We start from the raw sequence: 22,540 nt of genomic DNA on the forward strand, positions 1-22,540 counted from the left end.
TTTTTTTCCTAATTTTTTTGTGGTATAATTTTTAATATTAGTCATGCATCTGTTTAGACTGTTTTATGTATGTAATATGGTTTAAGGTGTTGGCCTAAGCCTAATTTCTGCCATACTATTTCCCAGTTTTCTTAGTTTTTATCATGTTGATTGTTCTTTTGGAAGTAATTTGTTTTCCAATTTATCCAACATTGAGTTCCATTGTTTCTGATTCTCCCTTGTCTAGGCATTAAATATGGGTCATATAATGTTTATATATTTTGGTCTATTTTTAAATCAATACCAATGTTTTTGATAAGTGTTATTTTATAATATAGTTTGAGACCTGGAAATGCTATTCTCCATTTTATTCCTACCTCTTCATTATTTCCTTTGATATTCTAGACCATTTGCTTTTCCAAATGAATTTTCTGATTTTATTGAATTCTATAAAACATTCTTTTAGTAATTTGATATAACATTAAAACTGTAAAAACTTTGAAGTATTGTCACTTGTGCTATTTTGGCACGGCCCAGTCTCTGTTTTACTTTTAAAGCCCTTTACACTATGGCTCCAGTCTTCTTTTCCAGTCTTAATAGTGTATATTACTTTACTTTAAAAGTTTAAGTTCTAGCCATATTGGCTTACTTGCTATTTCCAGAATTTCCAGAAAATGCCTTTGCCCAGACTATCTCCAGTTCCTATAGAATCTTTAGCTTCCTCCTAAACCTAGCTCAGGTGTCACCTCTTATGGGAAGCCTTATATTGATCTTTCCAGTTGCTAACAATGCCACTTCTTCCCCCTCCAATGACTTCCATCTGTTTTATATATTTTATATCTACTTATGTGTATGTGCTTTCTGCCAATGAAATGTAAACTCCTTGAGGGCAGGGACTATTTCATTTCTGTCTTTGTATGCCTAGTAATTAGCATAGCATATGATACCATAATAGGCAATGAATATGGGTTATATAATATTTATATATAATAGAAAATATCCTAAAATATATCCTGCAAATATTCTGAGTCTGTCATTCCTTTTCCCTCATCTTTACCCCTCATATCCAATATATTTGACCTAGTCATACCACAAAGGGAAAATCTGGTCACTATTGCCAAACTAGACCAGCTTTGTCTGTAATATTCAACTGCTTATAGAATGGACTGTATTTGATATATTCAGCAGTTTGTTTGTTTTTTTTTAAGGCAGTTCCGTAATACCTTGGTTTAGATGACTTTTTTTTCCACCATCTAACTATATAATCTTAGCTGTTTTACTTTTGATGTTATTCTTCAAAGAATGTACATGAACCTTATTTTCTCAATAAAATATTTTATCTTTTCAGTTATCATTGGTCTAAATATGGGAACTCTGAGAATAATTTTAAAAATATAGACTAGGTACTATCATTTAGATCTTCAGGTTTTGAAAATGCTGTAACCTTTTTTTTTTAAGCTCAGTATTTGCTTTCCCTTACCCCTTAACAAATATTCAATATATGGAATGTTGTTGCTCTTTTTATTCAAACTCCTGTGAAATCAGGATTCATTTTTCTGGGCAGGAGTGTTTTGTATACCCATTGTATTTATTTTGTACTAAATATGAATTGAACAACAAATAGAGACGATATGGAAGACCTTCCAAAGCAACAAGAATATAGATGATGATATTGCTTTGTCAACCAGGAATAGTACTATTCGGTTAAGAATTCTTTGGCCAACCCATTAACCTGATTAAGGGAAGGGGAAGAGAATATGCATTCATATAGGGCCTTCTACATGCCAGGCATAGTGCTAAGAGCTTTACAAATACTTCCTTTGATCTTCACAACTATATTATTATCGCTGTTTTGTCGTTGAGGAAACTAAAGCAAGTAAAGGTGAGGTGACCTGCCCATGGTCATATAGCTAGTAAGCATTAGAAGCCGGATTTGCATTCAGGTCTTCCTAATTCTTAAGCTCTCAGCACTCTTATTCACTGTGCCACCTAGATACAAAAATAAAACATTGGACCTTGTCCTGTATAGCTTTCTCCTGATTGCTCCATGACAATGATTGTCGTAGAAAGTGACAGGAAATGGGGTATAATGTTTTAATCCTTATGCAAACCTTCATTTGCTTCTGAATATGAAATTTTTGTCAGCAAAAATTTACTTTACTGGCCAGCAGCCAGTAAGTTGATAAACTATTAAAAGAACTGAACTATATCAATTTTGATGTTCTAGCTCTAAACAAATCCAGAAGACCTAGGGAAGTTGGAACAAAATGGAAGGACTTTGCAAGTTTTCATTGCTTAAACGATTAAAGAAGTCAGTAGTGTTACTTTCACCATGTGCTCAAAGGCAACAAGAGATATTAGTTCATGAGATACTTGGTTATCTTGCTAATTGATTTATTAATGACAAATGTAATAAGAAGATGACAATAATAATTATAGCTTGTACACCAATATCTGCCATCGGGGGTGGAAGATAAAGAAGAGGGGAGAAAATTGTGTGAAGAACTTTGCAAGATCGTCCAAAGCAAGTCACCTTGTGTCCAGCTACTTGGTGACTTCTGTATGAAGGTGGGTTCAATGACAGCAAAAACTATGCTAGAAAATGTGTTTCTGGATTAAGAAATTCTTGATTCCTGAATTACTCAGTTGCTTTAATGCATCCTGAATTAAAAAAAAAAAACACAAAACTATTACCTTCTGACTTAGAATCACTATTAAGTATTGGTTCTCAGGCAGAGGAGCAATAAGGACTAAGTATTTGGGGGTTAAGTGACTTGCCTATAGTCACACAGCCAGGAAGTATCTGAGGTCAAATTTGAACCCAGGTCCTCCTGACTCCAGGCCTGGCTCACTATCCACGGAGCCATCTAGCTAACCCTAGCCTGAATAATTTTTTCAAGATTACATTATAGTTGGATGGATCTAGATATGGGGAAAGCACTAAATGTTATCATTTAAAAAAATGAAATTGGATGCATCTTAACAGAAAGTAAATGACTAGTTACTGAATCATCAATTGCTTAAAGAAGAGATAAAAATTATTATAAAGGCATATTGTATATTTTTTAAAACCTGACTATCCCTTTAAACAATCTTGATTGCTAAAAAATGGACTAAAATTAAGTCTTTAACTATGATAATAATTATCTCTTTCTCAGAGAAACTCAATCTGTGTAAAATAGTTACCATAAGGAAGCCAGAAGAGCTTAGAAACTACCTCAGCTGGCCAAACAACTTGATCTTACCAGAGATATACATTGGCCAAGGACAACACTGGTTTGAGGTACTAGGCCAATTACAAAGCAGTCAGAAGGGTAATACTACTACTCTATGTGACACTGGATAAATTATTTGATCTCCCTTGCTCTCAACTGGAAAATGCCCATCTCTAGATCTGTTGCCCTGTAGGATCAATAGGATGATAGGAGATTTTAAACAGTTTTATCTCACAACAATAGGAAGCAACAGAGGGGGGAAATGGGCCTGCAGAAAGCTTGGTATAGCATATAACTAAGCAAGATCATCCCCCAAATAGTTATAAACCAAAAATTAGATGCGGGACAAAAAATAGGCTTGAAATGGAACAGATACCAACACTGATATACATACATACATACATACATATATATATATATATATATATATATATATATATATATATATATATATATATATATATATATATATATATATATATATATATATATATATATATATAGGTTCGGTGACCCCATTACCAGTATAACCACATTTGGACCCTTGACTTATCCAGCCAAATAACATATAGGAAAAATCTATAAAGACCACATCTTGGTCTTAAACAGCTGACTAAGGATGCATTAGGTAAAAGATTAGTTTGTATTGTTTCATGGGTTCATAGAATCCCAGAGTTGAGACCTAATAGGTCATCTACCAATGAGCACACTTGGGAAATAGCACTTAAAACAAAACAAAACATAGTTTGAATTATTACAAAGTTAATCCTTTTATGAATCCGAAATCTGCCTCTATAATTCCATTTACTGACACTAGTTCTTGTGTAAGTCAGCTATCTTAGAAGCTTTTTCCTTCCAATGCTTTCCCTACTCTGGGCCTTTGTTCACATTATTGCCTATTCTTTCTTCACTGTATATCTCTTCCTAACTTTCAGTTTCTTACTCCTCCATTCTGCCTTCTAAAATATGTGGTGAAACCTTTGTCCACACCATTCCCTATTCCTAAAATAACTTTCTTCTCTATACATCTCTGCCTAGTTTCCAACTTATTGCTCTTCCGTACCGCCTCTCAAAATAGTTGTTAAACTATTAGATAAAAATTATTCAATCACCATTCTTATGTAGGTAGTTGATATTCACGTTTGCCTGTGTCATTTGTGGAGTTCTGGGATTACTCTCAGTCAGCATGTAATTTTGACCATAGCAGTGTAATTGGGCATGTTGTATGTGTGTGCACATGTACACCAGAACAAAATAAAGAAAAATATTAGTAATAATATAAAATCATTGAACTCCAGTGGGACATTCAGCCTTAATGACTCTCTGAGGCATAAGACAGGAAACGTTCATTAGAGGTAGAAGCCAATGAAGAGAGTCTCCACTCATACTGAAATCTTTTAGGTACTTTGGTATGATGACATAATGCTGATTAGTCAAGCCCCGGAATTCTGTAAGTCTTTTCTCTTCAATAAGAAAAGATTAGCCCATTAGACATTCATAAAGAATTAGTATTCCTCTGATTATATGTAAAGTTGGATAAGTATCCTTTGAATTAGGCTTATCAGTACATTGGACTTGAACTAATGATGGAGAATAAGCTGAGTCAAGTTAGATAGAATAGCTTGAATTGCATTTGGTAATTTGCCTGGTGCTTCCAGTGATTTTTAAGCTCCTGAAAAGCTTACATATTTTTGGCACCTACATTCTCTTAGTGTTGCTATGTAGCTACAAATCATGGAACATTATGCTCTCCAGGGAATCAAAATTGCAATGATCCAGAGGGCAGTGGAGAGGTGCATGGTAGGTACAAATAGGCTACATCTTGTCACCAACAGAAACTTGCATGCAAGAAGGGGTATAGAAAACATTCATGACGCATGTGACTGGAAAACAGATGGCACAGTAGAGTGGTAAGAGCAAGCAAATTGCTCTCTCACAGGATACAAGGGTAGGGATGAATTTATACTGATGGAAAAAGTAATCCTTGTATTGGGAAAATTCCAGATCAGTTGGAGTAAATACATTAAATTAAGATGTGGTATTTGGCTTTTTTTGTAACTATTCTTCCAAGACAATTTTTAAACAATTTAACTGATTTTTTCCTCTGACATATATTACTATGTGATGTATTCGTATAAATGGTTCCAAAGACTCGTTGATTTCACTGGTGTGGGTACTTCTTCCAGCAATAGAGATCAGATATCCTTCATACTTGTAACCAGAAAGACAAATTATCACCTGGTGGGCAGCCTGCTAGTGAACTAGATTCATGAATTGTGCTACAGTGGTCTTCAGAGCATAACTCCTAATGTTTCATTCATACTTGATATCTTTTCATCTTATTCTCCTTTGAGATTGATGGTCACTTTATACCATGATGTGATGCATAAGAATATTTTTCTCTCAAGTTTTATTTAGATGTTGTACACCAAGGATATTACTGAAATAAATTAAATGTCCTTTTGACATGATTTTTTTTGTCAGGATTCTTTAAGAGTTTTGATACATTAGATGGTGATATTTCCTAAATTGCATTTTGTTTAGCTATTTAATATTTTAAACTAACTTTTCACAAAAGTCTTATTCAGGACCCGTTAATAATAGTCAAAAGCAGCTTCTATCAAATGGCCATGAGTAATATTTAGGAATTTTTTTTTTTTACTGAGTCTGTGTTGTTTCTGACTTTATTACATTCTACAGAAATGAACAGGTTGTGATATATAGTTTTAGCATTAAGTATTACAAAAGTACCTTTTCTGTTACATTTGCTATTTTCTGTTATTTTTCCCTTTTTTATTTCCAGAAAGCCACATTTTTTCAATTTGGGGTTCTGTTATTACCAGCCTCATTGAAACCTAGTTTTACTTGCCCTGTTTTACAATTTTACTTTTGTAGTGGATGATGCTGGGAAGATAGAACATGATGGCTCCTCTGAAATCACCATGGATGCTGAATCTGAAATTGACCCTTGTAAAGTAGATGGCACTTGCCCTGAAGTCATCAAAGTTTATATTTTTAAGGCTGATCCTGGAGAAGATGATTTAGGTAAGATAAAGTGTTTATCTTAAAAAGTTACCCAGCTTACTAAATCTTGTCCCTTTTTTAATATTAACTTTTTATGAAAGTGTTTCTCTCAATGGAAGGGCAATGCTTTGAACAAAACACTCCAGAACACTATAATTAGATATGAAGTTTGAAAATAAAATGTTTGTTCTCTCATCTAATACCGTTAGGTGGTACAGTGGATATTGTGGAGAGTGAACCTGAGAATGATCATGGAGTTGGACTACTTGATCAGAGTAGCAGTATTCGTGTCCCAAGGGAAAAGATGGTTTACATGACTGTAAATGACTCTCAGCAAGAAGATGAAGATTTAAGTAAGTAGGTGGCCTTTTTGTGGGAGAAAATTTTATATAATTTTTAGGATTTTCCTATTCAGTCGATATTTAATAGGAGTGGCAACACTAATTATAGAAAAATTTCTGTGTCTTCAAAAGCTAGAAAACAAAGATGCCCTATGAAGCTTTTCTTTATTTACCTAGTATTTTATGGGAAGTGGTGGACCTATAAAAAGGCCAGGTGATGATTATAATTTGAGCTTCATTTTCATCAAATCATTATTGATTTAATAATTGTATTTAAAAGAAAAAATGTCACAGACTTTTTGTTTTGTTTTAACCCATACTTTCTTTCCTAATATCAGTTCTAAGGTTGAATAGTGATAAGGGCTAGGCAACCAGAGTTAAATGACTTGCTCAGAATCACACAACTAGGACAAGTCTGAGATCAGTTTTGAACCCTGCTCCTCCTGACTCCAGGCCTGGTTGCTATACTGTAGTATCTAGTTGCCCCAGAGACTATTAGAGGCTAACACTGATCCTTTTTTTTTTTTACAAGTAAAAAAATTTTCACATTCATTTAATAATTTTTTGAGTTGCGAATTCTCTCTTCCCTTCCCATTGAATTTTGATATAGGTTATACATATCCATTATACAAAATGTATTTCCAAATAAGAAAACACTGATCAAAAGAAACCCAAGCAAAACAAAGTTGTTTTTTTTAAAGTATGCTTCAATCTGAAGTCAGGCTCTGTTATTTTTTTCTCTGGAGATAATATTTGGATGAAACGTTCCAAAGTAATACTATAGATATGAAGTGTGAAAATAAGATTGTTCTCTAATCACTTATGGATAGCCATTTTCATTATGGGTCCTTCGGAATTGTCTTGGATGATTGGATGTCTGAGAATTAACTAGTTCATTTCCAATTGATCATCTTACAGATATTGCCGTTACTGTGTACAATGTTTTTTTGCTTTTCCTTACTTCACTTTGAATTAATTCATGTTAGCCTTTCCAGGATTTTCTGAAAGTACCTTAATCATCATTTTTTAATAGCACCATAGTATTTATCACAATCAGACAGCACAAGTTGTTCAGCCTTTTCCTAACTGATGAACAAACATCCCTTTAGTTTCCAGTTTCTTGCCACTGTGAATATTTTTGTACATATAGGTCCTTTTTCTTTCTTCCTTTTGTGATCTCTTTGCAATAAAAACCTAGTACACTCATATATTATTAATACTAAAAAAAAAGGAATTTCAATGATCATCCAATCCAACTCCTTGATTTTACAGTTGAGAAAACAAAATCCAGAGAAATAAGGTGGCTTCCCTTCAAGCCTAGAACAAGTTGTTTGAGGTGATTGAGGACTAGGACCCGTGCCTTTAAGATTTTCATTCCAGGGCTTATTACTTTCCCATATTTGCCTGTCTTCCTTATAGATTTCTGGAGCTCTGCTTATGGAAAATGGAATGAATACTTATTGTCTTTCTTTTTTAGATGTTGCAGAAATTGCTGATGAAGTTTATATGGAAGTAATTGTTGGTGAGGAAGATGCAGCAGTGGCACATGAACAACAAATTGATGACACTGAAATAAAAACTTTCATGCCAATAGCATGGGCAGCAGCCTATGGTAAGTCACATAAAAAATCTTCAAGGCCTGGGAACAACAAAAAGCTGGTGCTTTTTCTATAAACATCTGTGCACATTCAAAGAATCCTCTTTGTGGTGTAAGTCCCAGATAGCTAATACCAGTACCTGTAAAGGTTATTTAATTTCAGCAAGGATAGAGGAAGATTATAAAGTCTACTTTTTGTCTCTATTTTTAACAGGAATTTCCTTCATGTCTATATTACGTAGAAGGAAGTACTTCAAGAAGTACACAGACTTCCAAGCTGAAAATTTCCATCTTGATAATATCTGCCCCGTGGCTTTACAATTTTGGGAGACAACAAGGGATTCCATGGGGCAAAATGCTGTAATGTGTTTTTTTAAACTGACAACTAGGAGTTTCCTAGACCCTCATCACCAGAAAAGATACATATTCTAACTCATTACTTAGGATGGGGAATTTCTTTCATTCATGAGGATTATGGCTATTTTTTCAATGTTGTTATTAATAAAGATTCCACAGTAGAAATAATCTTCAAAGTGATAATACTGTTATAATTTTGTTTTTAATGCGCATTGTTAGGTAATAATACTGATGGAATTGAAAACCGGAATGGCACTGCAAGTGCCCTCTTGCACATAGATGAGTCTGCTGGACTTGGCAGACTGGCAAAACAAAAACCAAAGAAGAGGAGAAGACCTGATTCTAGGCAGTACCAAACAGGTGAGGACATAGTAATATTGCCAGTGTTTTGTTCACTTTCTGAGGATTTGACAGTCATTCCTTGGGCAAAAGGAAGAATGTACCCTTGTATTGTGATAGTTTTTAAGTGGGTGACAAAACTTGGATTTGTATGCCAAATTTGAAAATGTGAGATAATATCAAGATGTGGAATGAAAATAGAATTATTAACGATTCTAATTGAGATGAAATTTTTTTCTCTAACCCATCATGATACCACAATTCCCCCCTCCCCCCCCCCAAATTTGTTGTTTCCCTTCTACTCTTAGGTGCATTGGTTTTGTTTGTACAAAACCTTTTTAATTAAAAAAAAATTAAAATCTTTAACCTTCCATCTTAGAATCATTACTCTGTATTGATTCGAATGCAGAAGAGTGGTAAGGGCTAGGCAATGGGGGTCAAGTGACTTGTCCACAGCTAGGAAGTGTCTGAAGCCAGAACCTAGAACCTCCCGTCTCCAGGCCTGGCTCTCAATCCACTGAGCCACCCAGCTGCCACCAGCTTTTTAATTTATTATAATCAAAATTGTCTGTTTTGTTTTTTGTAATATTCTTTATGTCTTGCTTGGTCATAAATTCTTCTCTTATCCATAATTCTGACAGGTAAGCTTTTCCATGTTCCCCTAATTTGTTTATGGTGTCACCCTTTATTTCTAGATCAAGTATTCATTTTGACTTTATCTTGGAATATGGTGTGAGATGTTGGTCTATGCCTAATTTCTGCTATACTGTTTTCCTTTTTTTCCAGCAGTTGTCAGATAGTGAGTTCTTTATTTCCCCCAAAGCTTGGATCTTTGAGTTTAACAAACACTTAAGTTCTTATGGACATTAACTGTTGTTTTTTGATAATTGTTGCTTTAGAGTATAGTTTGAAATCTGGCATAGTCAGACTTCCTTCATTTTTTTTTCATTAATTCTTGTGATATTCTTGGCCTTTTGTGTTTTCAGATGAATTTTGATATTATTTTTTGTAGTTCTATGAAGCAGTTTTTGAGTAGTTCAATATGGCATTGAATAAATAAATTAATTTAAAGTAAGACTGTCATTTTTATTTAAAAAATTATTGATGTCTTGATTTTTTCATCATGCTTATTTCTGAATGTATCTCTCTCTGGTCACCTGTCTAAGCAGGTCATCCCTTGTAACAAAGGTTTCTTTTTTTTCAATGAGATGAAAAACAGTATTGCAAAACCAACCCACACATCAGCCATATCTAATAATTGTATACAAATATGCCATACCTGGAGCCCCACAGTTCTACAAAGAAGGGTGGGAAGTGTGTTTCCTCAGCCCTTTTCCTGGGCCAAGTTTTTAACATTGCCTATTTAAAAGAAGAGACAAGAAGCCATGCTTTGACAGTCTCAAGTATGACAGTGACGTTAGTGCGTCATTTCTTTATAGGAATAGTTTTGAAGTTTCTTGATACTTGATTTTTAAAGAAATTTCTGTTTTAGCTATATGTTAAATATAGTTTAAATGACAATTTTGAGAGAATCAAACAAATATGGAAAAGTAATATGTTATTTTTTTTTCCTTTATGATTTGACCTGATACTGAAGATATCAACACTGAGATAGCTTCATTTGCTATTTTGACCTGATGGCATTTACCAATAGGAAGTAGTAGAGCAATACTTAGTGAAGTAATACTCAATAATACATCCTTTGGGGGGGGAAAAAGCTTTGTCAATGGGCACAACTTATCTCATGAGGATACCTGAATGTTGAAGAATTGTTAGAAGTACCTTAAAATGTAATTTATACTTACGTGTCTAATAATCTTTAGAACATATAATTTAAATGCTCTTAAAGAAATCTTTGTTTTAATGTTTATAATCTTTTCTTTTTTTCTTCCTCTTAGCAATAATTATTGGCCCTGATGGTCATCCATTGACTGTCTATCCTTGCATGATTTGTGGGAAAAAGTTTAAATCTAGAGGATTCTTGAAGAGGCATATGAAAAACCATCCAGAGCACCTTACCAAGAAAAAATATCGATGCACAGACTGTGATTACACTACTAATAAAAAAATTAGTTTACACAACCACCTGGAGAGCCACAAGCTGACCAACAAAACCGAAAAGGCAATTGAATGCGATGAATGTGGGAAACATTTCTCTCATGCTGGAGCTTTGTTTACTCACAAAATGGTGCATAAGGAAAAAGGAGCCAACAAAATGCACAAGTGTAAATTCTGTGATTATGAGACAGCTGAACAAGGGTTATTGAACCGCCATCTTCTGGCTGTCCACAGCAAAAACTTTCCTCATATTTGTGTGGAATGTGGCAAAGGTTTCCGTCATCCGTCAGAGCTCAAGAAACACATGCGTATCCATACTGGTGAGAAGCCATACCAGTGCCAGTACTGCGAATATAGGTCTGCTGACTCTTCTAACTTGAAAACTCACGTAAAGACTAAACACAGTAAAGAGATGCCATTCAAGTGTGAGATTTGTCTTCTGACTTTCTCAGATACCAAAGAGGTGCAGCAGCATGCCCTTATCCACCAAGAAAGCAAAACCCACCAGTGTTTGCATTGCGACCACAAGAGCTCGAACTCAAGCGATTTGAAACGACACATAATTTCAGTTCACACAAAGGACTACCCCCACAAGTGTGACATGTGTGATAAAGGCTTTCATCGGCCCTCAGAACTCAAGAAACATGTGGCTGCCCACAAGGGCAAAAAAATGCACCAGTGTAGACATTGTGACTTTAAGATCGCCGATCCGTTTGTCCTAAGCCGCCACATTCTCTCTGTTCACACAAAGGATCTTCCGTTTAGGTGTAAGAGATGTAGGAAGGGGTTCAGGCAGCAAAATGAGCTCAAAAAACATATGAAGACGCACAGCGGCAGGAAAGTTTACCAGTGTGAGTACTGTGAGTATAGCACTACAGATGCCTCAGGCTTTAAGCGGCATGTTATTTCCATTCATACAAAAGACTATCCCCATCGTTGTGAGTACTGCAAGAAAGGGTTTCGGAGACCCTCAGAAAAGAACCAGCACATCATGCGACATCATAAAGATGTTGGACTGCCATAAAAATTATTTCACTGACTTATGTGGAGTGGAATTGTAAAGAATATTGGCCTTGAGACAGTCAATTCATTTTAAAGCCAATCAGTTGTGATTACAAAAAAAAATACTGTGCATTGATTTATGCTGTATACAAATAGGATTATTGCTTCTAGTTGACTTTTTTTTTTTACATTTTGTTCAATAGCGTGTTCTGGATTCTATTCAGTTTGTTTAATAAATGAGGAAAGATGGCAACAATAAAGTTGCATTTAATAAAGTAATCCCTGCCTCTATACTGAATCTTTCAATCCTAGTAGTTTTTATATTTATTTAAATATTTACCTTGCTTACCTTGTTGGTACTCACCTAATACCATTTAACTAAAGGTAATTTAAGATTGGTAACTCGAAAAGTGTTCATGTTGACTCATTCGTGTCACAAATTTTAAAGGTAATTTGCATTTTCTCATGATGAAATTGTCATAGACACATCTAATATATATATATATACATATAAATATATATGGGAGATTTTATTGTCAGATCTAGCTGTCATAATACGGAACTCATTTAATTGTCTTGTTTAATATCTTAAGATCACGTGACAACAGAACTTTACACTTAAGCTTTTAAGTCTGTAACATTACTGAATGAAAAAGCTGTGGTTTTTAATTTTCATTTTTAGCAGGAAAAATTATTTGGGGCTTCTTTGGAGTACTTACATCTTTTGTCAGCACAAAAAACTTTTAAAAAGACATACTGAAGAGTTTTGCTCATTACTATTATGTCTGCTATTCTGTCTGTGCTTTTTGTCTTGGAATGGTTGTGTACTACAAATGAAACAATACTAACTACAAATTTTGGAATTTGAGAAGAGATCATTCCTATGGCTCATAGAATAGTTTGCAACTTTGTATGTAAGTGTACCCCAAACTTTTTATGTATACATATATCTGTGTGTATTATTTATTTTACACATTTGTACACACATCCTAAGACAATGGCTGAGTTAAAAATGTCAAACTAAAAAGTACTTACTTTATAATAATTCATGGAAAATCCAGGGATGTACATGATAGACCTTTTTGTAAAACATGCTATTTAGAGAAGAGACCTCAGGTAAAGAAGTAGAAAGAAAATACATTCAGTAGTATTTTTAAAAGAATAAAGGTATTTTCATTAAAAATATCTTTACATATCTAAATAGAATGTTTTTCATGATATTTCAGCTTCATATTATTCCAGAAAGGTAATTATCCATACACAACTAAATTCAGTTCTGTGATATAAGCAGCTTGAGAGAACACTATGTATCTATCTCACCAAGCTAAAGAGTATGAAGAAGGAACTACAAATCTCTATAATAGATAATGGGTACTGATTACTATGTAAATGTAGCAAGTTCAAGTTTTAGTATACCTGAAACAACCACAGTGGATGAAAATGTAAATGGTTCAACACCTTAGTCAGCACTGATTTGAAGATACAACTTTATTAAGTAACAGAAAGAAGATCTAAGGCTTTGTGTTGATTACTAAGTCTTTCGTTGTTTTGTCTTTCATTGCAATTGAATTTTTTAAAGAAACCAGTCTAAGTCAATCTAAGCAAGGATACAACAGTAGATTTCAGACATTCTTACCCTAAATTTGCCTGATACTAATACAGATTTTGAGGGGAGGGAAAGAAATACAGATAAGTACTCAGAAATGGCAACTGCCACTTTATTCAGTTCCCTTCTGTTAGAACTGACATTTTCTTGGAAGTTTTAAACACCTCTTTCCTATTCCCTTACCTGCTACGCATTAAGGCTGATACCAGTGCTGCCTGTTACTGTCATGCTGCTCTGTTCTACCTTTGCTGTCTGATTTCCATCTTTCATGATCTTTCCTTTTAGCCCTAGTATTTGGATTCATTAAAAATTGTGTAGAATATTACCTTTTTAAAAGTATTTGACAAATCCCCAATGTGTTAGATGATTTAGTTTGTAAGTTAAATGCTTCAGGCTGCTATGAAGTTGGACTGATGGTGATCAAAACTAAGAGATGTTTTCTGGTACTTTAATGCCCTTCATACACATTGCCCCACGTAATACATTTCGTTGGTTACTTATGGTTGTGCAATCCGTTGCTGTCTAGTATTGCCCTTGAAAACTAAATGTTAATACTTTCATCACAATATTTTCTTTAAAAGTCTCCCCGTTAATCTTGGTTTTCTTTTAAGCAGTGTAAAAGAACTGAAAGAACATGCTGTAAAAATGAAATTAGCATAAAAGTAGCCATTTTAACTATATTTTTTTAAATAAACTGAAAGATAAAGAACACAACACTTTACACACTTTGTATTTCTCTTACATAGTCTGGAATCATACACAATTTTTTTTTAAAGCACAATATTGAAACCTTTAAAAGGTAATTAAGGGTTTGGTCAAGTGGATTTTGTAAAATGTATTCGTCTGTATAAAGAGAAAATGAAATTGTAGTTATTGTTATGTACTGACATTAGTTACAGGATAGTTTTAATTCTTAAAACAATTTGATTAGCAAATGCTATAAAATGGATGTTTCAGTTAAATGTTTTAAAGAGGTACAGATTTTTACAAGGACATAATATAAGTTATTGTTCTGTAGAAATATCCTATTAAATATTGTATGTCCCTCCCTCTGTACACTTTGTAAAAAAGTAAAATACATAAAAAGAAAATCATATAGGGAAGTGTGACATTATTGTAATTGTGTACTTGAGAATAACGTGCAAAAATAAAAATCAGAATATTTTCCTGTTAATGAATGTTTAGTCTATTTGATACCAGTACTAAGTTAATGCTTTTTCTTAAGAAAAAATGTACAGTTTTTGTAAACCTAATAAACAAAATACAGTGGATTATTTTCATTTCCCCATTTCTTAACTCATTTTGTGCAGTACTGGAATGCAAAATGTCATTGCTTTGAATTTTTGACTCAAATGCAAAATATTCAGAATCCTTTAGTTCTGTGATTTTGCAAGTAATATTTTATAAAATTTGAGGTAATTGATGAGATCTTTAATGAGTTATGTCCTTAAAATTCATTTGTGGGTTCCTCCCACGCCCCCCCCCCCATTAGGATTTTGTTTCACTAGCAGCCACTGAGAGGAAAAAGATGAGAAGAAAAATATTGTATAGACTAGTGCCACAATGTCCAGAAAGCTATTTTTGAAAGCATTTAGAATCTTATTTTGCCATAAGTCTACAACACATTGAATCAGTGTTTAATTTCATGAGCCTTCATTTTGTCAATAGCAGAAAACATTCCATGACATGCTTGTCATTCAAATGATTAGTCTAATGAAGGGCTGACTAGTCATTGTCAAGTTAAGTTATAAGTAAGAAGTTAGCTAGCAGGCATCCAAATAGCAACCCTAACAAGATAAGAAAAAGGTGACATTTACTAACATTCAGAGACTAGAAAGTAGTAATCAAGCCTTGATTATCTAATGCATTATCTGATTATGGAGAAAATGTTTTTCAAAGAAAGAACATACTTAATAATTGAAATTACCATTCAAAACAGTTAACTGGAACAAAATACAGTAATTGTTAACTTATTTGAAGTTGTGAAACATAAAAACCATAGCAATCCAGGATTTAGCTCATTTTAACAAGACAGCTAATAAATAGAACTAGCCATCTCTTGAGTTTTTAAATTGTCCATTTTTCTCTTTATCCTTTGGGTATCATTAACAGCTCTTATTTTTTCCCCTTAATTTTGAAAGGAAAAGCATTGTGCCCCAGTAAGGTTTGGGCCATGGCACATTTGACAGAGCACTGGTAGAAAATAAGTATCACTAGTCTGACATTTCATTGTTTGGGACATAGAAGGGAAAGTATTATAAGACATCAGAATAAAAAAGTGGAGGTGAAACAGCTTGAAAAGTTTGAACCTCACATATTTATGGAAAGATTAACAGATCTCTTCTATTTCATAAATTTTATATAGCCTCTGATATGTTACATTCCTCAAAGGGTATATAGACAGGTCAACTAAGTAAAAGGTAAAGACAACGCTTTTGTTTTATTTTTTGACTACCCGTAGGGGTACTTTAAAGTTCTTAAATGAAAAATAAAACGTGCTTTCCACCTTTTGCAATTGTGTAGGTAAGGTCAAGGTAAAGTTTGCCCTTTTGGTTTTATGTTACTTTATGTTCCATCATGTATATATTGTTTGTTTTGTTTATAAAGTAATTCTTGAATTTGTTACATATTGTTCTTTGTTCTTTTGACATCTTTGCTATTGTTTGTAAATAAATTCCTATTTTGTTTTAAGCTATTCTAGTAGAGTGTTGGCTATGGATAAAGGCACATTTGTGTATGAGCAAACAAGGTGAGGTTTTGTTCTTGACTCCAAAGCTGAGAGAGCTGAAAAGGATAAAAACATTATTCCACTCCTAACTTGGTATAAAGGAGCTAGTTTGTCATTTTAATAATCCAGTAAGTATATCCAACATAGAGCTCTTCATTTCCACAATGTGTCCATGAAGTGTAGATGAATAATATGATTGTATTTTTTTAGTTTGAGGACCATTTTGAAAATTGTTTAATTATTTTAGTGACCTTCCTATTCACTTATACCCCCTTTTCTCCTTTATATCTGATAGACCATTTGACATGATCCAGAACTGAACCTTGTCATACAGGACTGTGTATTACGATGATCTAAGAAACTCGTTGGGAAAGTTCTCATCACATGTAGATGATCTAGAGACTAGCTTAAATTTTCCAAACTCCCAAATCAGGTAGTATACGCAAGGTTCTAATAATAAATACTGTCTGAGGAGGACCTACTTAAGTTCAAAGAAGACTAAACTAGGTTGCCTTTACTGGCAATCATAGTAACTCCTTTTGGAGGAGCTATGACCTATATTAAGTGCAAGGATTATCCATTTTGAAATTGCTGATCCTTGAAATTTTCAAGCCTTATCCCAATATTTGCAGAATTATTCTTTTTCCATCTGAATACTCTTTAGGTTTTATTTTTTTAGATGCTCGCTAATTAAGATGACATTTATCATATTGCTTTCTCTGCAAGGATCTAGTTCTCTCCATGTTTTTGTTCAAAGTGTAAGATCTACATCCATGTTTCCGTTTTCTTGCTGTTCTGAAAAACCAATGCTGTTTCTATTCATCCCCAAATCCTTATAAAGGCAGCTATATTAAAGACATTTTCAAGAAAATCTAAAGTGTAGAAAAGGTTCTAGGTTGATAAGTGGCATGAACGTGATACTGCCCTACCTCTGCTATATTTTTCTACATAAAGAGGCAGCATGATGTAATGGGTAGAACTTGGGGTAAGAATATCCAGGTACAAGTTCTGTAACTTAGAGCCTTAGAGAGTTGGAGGTGGGAGGTGAGAACTGAAATTTTGAGCCCTCTTTCCACAGGGTCTCAGAACCAATATGCATCACGACCAGGACTTCTTTCTGACAGACTGATTTAACCCATTCTATCAGATGAAACATGAGCACCAGGTGCAAATCACCTAGTCATGTACTCCCTGGACTAAATAAACTGCAGTGCTACATTAGTGTTGAAGGTCTCTACAGCAGGAGTTCTACACAAATGGAACCCCAGAATAAAACCAGAAATAAGTGTCCTGGGCACTTGGGGAATATGGAGATAAAAACAGCCTTGGCTCAAGGAACTTATAGTGTGTGGGGAGAGAAATGAAATGGGCTGTGAATGCAGGATGGACCCACACAAGTACGGTATCCCCCTCAAAAAAGCAAAGTACACGCTCAAGTGAGGGGACTTAGCAGGTTTCAGTGTAGGAAGCAGTATCTGAGCTGATCCTTGAAGAATTCTAAGATGGTGAAATGAGGTGAAAATCCTTTCTAGGCATGTACAGTTGCATAGATGGCGGAAACAATGTGGAGTTCAAGGGACAGCTAGTATGGTTTTTTCAGGAACATTGAGTTAATGAAGGAGAATAGCATGAAATGAAAGGAGTCAGTATTTTAATCTTTAGGGATTGGGGAACCACTAAACATTTTTGAGAAAAGACCTCAGGGCTCAGAGCCCATACCTTGGATTTGGGGGGAGGGGGGACATTTGTGATTTCTTTGGTATGGGGAACTGGTGAAGAAATCAACAAAGATGGACAATTGTTCTGCAGCTCAGAACCTTCCTCAGGGAGTTGGGAGCAGGAGGTGAGAACTGAAATGTGAATCCTTTTCCCCAGGGTCACTGAACCAGTGTGCATCACAGCCAGGACTTGAAATCAAGTCTTCCTGACTGAGGCTGATTTAATCCACTCTCTCAGATGGACTTTATATATTTGAATTTATTTTCTAAAAGTGATCTTCAAGGATCAATATTATTATATAAAAGATTGAAACTTGACAATGTTTGCCTCTTAAAATTAGGAACATAAAAGAAATATTATTAGTGTTTCCATATGTATGACTTCTCATAATAGAATTCGGTGGAATTATTTCTTCTGAGTTATGTCTTGTTTCTAGTTGGTCTAGACATTTTGCCCTTGTAAGTCAGATTTGCTGCTATTTTTTCTTCATCTTTATCATTGAAGCACTGCCTGGATGAAAGGATTGAAGCCGTTATTTTAACTTTACTAATTACTTGGGTCATGCATTATGCTAAGCACTTAAAAAAAAAAAAACATTTGATACTCAAAACTACTCTCAGTTAAGTGCTATTATTATCCTCATTTTACAGATAAGGAAACTGAGGCAAACAGGTTAAGTGATTTGCCCAGGGTCACACAGCTAGAAAGTATCTAAGGCTGAATAAGATTCAATATGGCTAGACTTTTTTTTTTAAGCCCTTACTTTCTATCTTAGAATCATTTGTAATTATCTATTCTAAGGTAGAAGACCAGTAAGGGCTAAGCAATTGGGGTTAAGTGACTTGCCCAGGGTCACACAGCCAAGCCGAATCTGAGTTCCTATTTGAACCTTGGACCTCTGGGCCATCTAGCTGTCCCTGTCTGATCCATCATTGGCCAATGTTAAAAGCCTTTTTCAGGTGGGGAGGACTTGGCAAAGCTCATACTCTACTAGTATCCCCCTAAAAGCCTCAGAAACATTACCATGAGCTTTTAGGGGAAGAACATTTGTAGCATTGTAAGGTGTTATCTTATGAAATATTTTCTGTACTAATTTGAGTGGAAGTAGGTGATACAACTCATTTTTTCTGCTTGGAACATGAGAAGACAACTAATGAGTCATTCCACTTATCCTAGCTCATTCATTTCCTCTATTATGCCTTAGTTCCTTGGACCCAATACAAAAGAAAACATTTTCACTGCAAGGCATACTTTTTCAGTGGTTTAAAAAAGTATTAAAGACAAAAAGACAAAATGAATACCAAGAGAATTCACTTATCAGACCATTTTATTTTATTTAAAACTTCTGTCTTAAAATTGATACTAAGTGTTGGTTCCAAGGCACCAGAGTGGTAAGGGACAAGCAATTATACTTAAGTGACTTGCCCAAGGTTACATAGCTAGGAAGTATCAGAGACCAAATTTAAACCCAGGACCTCCAATCTCCAGGCCTGGCTTTCTACTGAGCCACTTGGCTACCATATTTTATTATTTTTTAAGTATCTTTTACTTTTTTTCCCCTTTCCCTTTTGATTTATGCCATTAATCATATTGTTATTAACGCAGGATTTGGACCCAGAAAAATTCAGCAATAGGAATCACGTTTCTTGTTAAGACTAAACTTGGTTCCCTAGACTTGGCACCCTTTTTCTGCTAGGGCATTGGAGAACTACCTGAACTCTTCCTCTCTCATAAGAGAGTGATCAGTATCTCCTTAGTCCACATGAACAAACTGTCACTCATATTTCTTAGTACAAATGCACAATTGTACATACTATTTTTCTCATTAGAAAAATGAAGAGACTAGGAGTCAGAGATGCTACTTGCTCATGTTCTAAGCTAATAAGACTTAAATCCAGGATTTCCAGTTGTATGTCTAGTTTTATTTCTATCACCAATAACTACTTTTAGGATATTCTTCAGAAACTGCCTTTCATTGACCAGGAAATCTGGTCACTATTCTGGGAATCACAGTCAAGAAGTGCTTCACAATTAGAGCACCCTAGGAATTGCATGCTATGTGATAATAATTGAATCCATGGGAGATGATTGAGATCCACAGATGAAATAATAGAGGAGAAGAAGAAAAAAAGGATCCAGGACAGTCTTGGGGAACACCCATGGTTTGTAAGCATTAGATGGATAAAGATCCAGGAAAGGAGACAGAAAAAGTATGGTCATCCAGGTAAGAGGAGAACTAGAAGAGCATTTTGACAAAAACTTTAACCTGAAGCCTCAATTCTCCTCTTTTCACTTTCTTTTTCCAATTTTCCTTATTCCTTCTGTCTTATCTTTATTTCCTCTTTATGATAACTTCCCAGGTATCCAATTGCCATTTCTGTGCAGATGATTCTCACATCTATTTGGTCAGCTCTAACTTCCTTCCTTCCTTCCTTCCTTCCTTCCTTCCTTCCTTCCTTCCTTCCTTCCTTCCTTCCTTCCTTCCTTCCTTCCTTCCTTCCTTCCTTCCTTCCTTCCTTCCTTCCTTCCTTCTCTTCCTTCCTTCCTTCCTTCCATCTCCAAGCCTGATGCTCCAGTGTGCTACCTTGCTGCCCCCAATCTCCAGCCTTGTTTCTCTATCTACTTATTGGATACTTCATACTGTATGTCCTATCTTAAACATGTCCAAAACAGAACTCATTATCTTTTCACTAAACTCTCCCCTTGTAACTTCCTCATCTCCTCAACTGTGCAATCTCTCCCTCTCTCCCTCCTTATAGCTAATAGGTTTTCAAAGCCTATTCTTTCCACCTTCATAACATTTCTTCTATGTCCTCTTCTCTCTTCTTCTTGTCCTCTGTCCCTACTCTCTTTCTCTTTCTGTCTTCTATTCTCATATGCTTCTATTATAGTTGGGCACATAGCTTATTTAAAATAAGATAATTTTTTAGATAGACTTTTTAAACTTTTATTTTATTTCCCCTAGTTACATGTAAAAAGAGTTTCTAACATTTTTCAGAGAATATTGAGTCTCAAATTCTCTCTCTTCCTTCCTCCCCCCCATCACCTTGAGTTGGTAAGCAATCTCATATAGATCCTACATGTCCAATCATGTAAAACATTATCCCACTTTAATCCTTTTATGGAAAGAAACTCATTAAGAAAGTGAAAAAAGTTTGCTTTGGTCTGGATTCAGACTCTCCTGGTTCTTTTTCTCTAGAAATAGATGGCATTAAAAAAAAATTAGTCCTTTGGGATAGTTTTGGATTATTCATTGTATTGTTGAGAATACCTATTACAGTTGTTCATTTTAAAGTATTCCTGTCATGATATAATGTTTTCTTGGTTCTGTATATTTCATTCTGCTTCAGTTCATGTAAGTCTCCAGATTTTTCTGATCTCTTCCTGCTTGTCATTTCTTACAGCCCAATAGTATTCCATTATAATCTATAATCCCTAATTTACTCAGGCATTCTCCAATTGATTCCCTTTCCACTTCTTTGCCTCCCTAAAAAAAAAACTACTTTAAATATTTTTGTGCATACAGATTCTTCCCCCCTCCTTTTTTATTTCTTTGGGATACATACCTAGTAACAGTATTACTGGGACAAAGGGTACATACTATTTTATAGCCCTTTGAACATAGGTCCATATTGCACTACTAAATGACGGAATCAGTTTACAACTCCCCCAACAATGCATTCCTGGCCCAGCTTTCCTACATACCCTCCAGGTTTTGTCATTTTCCTTTTCTGTTTTAGGAGCCAATCTGATAAGTGTTAGGTGGTACTTCAGACTCATTTTAATTTTCATTTCTCTAAATAATAGTTATTTAGGGCATTTTTTGTATGATTATAAAGAGTTTTAATTTGTCTGAGAACTGCCTGCTCATATCTTTTAACCATTTATCAATTGGGGAATGACTTGTATTTTTATATATTCAACTCATTTCTCTATGAATTTGAGAAATTAGGGCTTTGTTAGATTTGTTAAATTCTCTTGCACCATTATAATTACTGTGTATTTTTCCATTCTATTTTCCTTTGTTAGTTTCTGACCTCCATCTTTCTCAGTTTACCCTCTTTTCTACCAGCCCTACCTCATTCTCTTATTCTCTTTCTCTCCTATTTTCCTGTAGGGTAAGATAGTTTTCTATACCCAATTGACTATGTTTGTCCTTCCTTTTCTCATTGAGCCAATTCTGATGAGAGTAATGATTTAACTCATTCTATTTTTCTTTCCTCCTCTTCCAAGTGCATTCCTTTCTTATGTCTTAATTTAATTTAATTTTTTATATCATTCTATCATATTCTACTCACATCCTTGCCCTCTGTCTATGATTACTCCTAACTGGTGGAGTCTTTCAATTTCTTTTTCATCCTTTGGTTCTAGAATATCAGGGCAGTTGTTTTTGTTAAGTTTTCCCCTTCAGTATCTTTTTTGTATGTCTTTTTCCATTTGACCAATTTTGCTTTTTAAGAAGTTCTTTTCTTTGGGTTTCTGTGTCTCTTTTACCAACTGGACTATTTTATTTTTAAAAGTATTGATTTCTTCAGTAATTTTTTGTGCCTCTTTTACTATGCTATTGACTTTTAA

The 22,540-nt window shown here is 34.5% G+C and overlaps 1 protein-coding gene across 11 annotated transcripts in view; it reads left to right on the forward strand.

The window, feature by feature from the left end:
* The window catches only part of ZFX (zinc finger protein X-linked), a 135,614-nt gene extending 119,401 nt beyond the window's left edge, over positions 1-16,213 (forward strand). For all 11 annotated transcript variants that reach the window (XM_016433377.2, XM_056793364.1, XM_056793365.1 and 8 more), the window contains 5 exons: positions 6,090-6,239; positions 6,428-6,571; positions 8,037-8,171; positions 8,733-8,873; positions 10,751-16,213. In XM_016433377.2, coding sequence (XP_016288863.1) covers positions 6,090-6,239; positions 6,428-6,571; positions 8,037-8,171; positions 8,733-8,873; positions 10,751-11,934 — 1,754 coding nt within the window. In that variant the 3' untranslated portion in view covers positions 11,935-16,213. The remainder of the gene's footprint in view (positions 1-6,089; positions 6,240-6,427; positions 6,572-8,036; positions 8,172-8,732; positions 8,874-10,750) is intronic.
* The last annotated feature ends 6,327 nt before the right edge of the window (positions 16,214-22,540 follow it).

Source organism: Monodelphis domestica, chromosome 4, assembly GCF_027887165.1.
Source record: "Monodelphis domestica isolate mMonDom1 chromosome 4, mMonDom1.pri, whole genome shotgun sequence".
NCBI lineage: Eukaryota > Metazoa > Chordata > Mammalia > Didelphimorphia > Didelphidae > Monodelphis > Monodelphis domestica.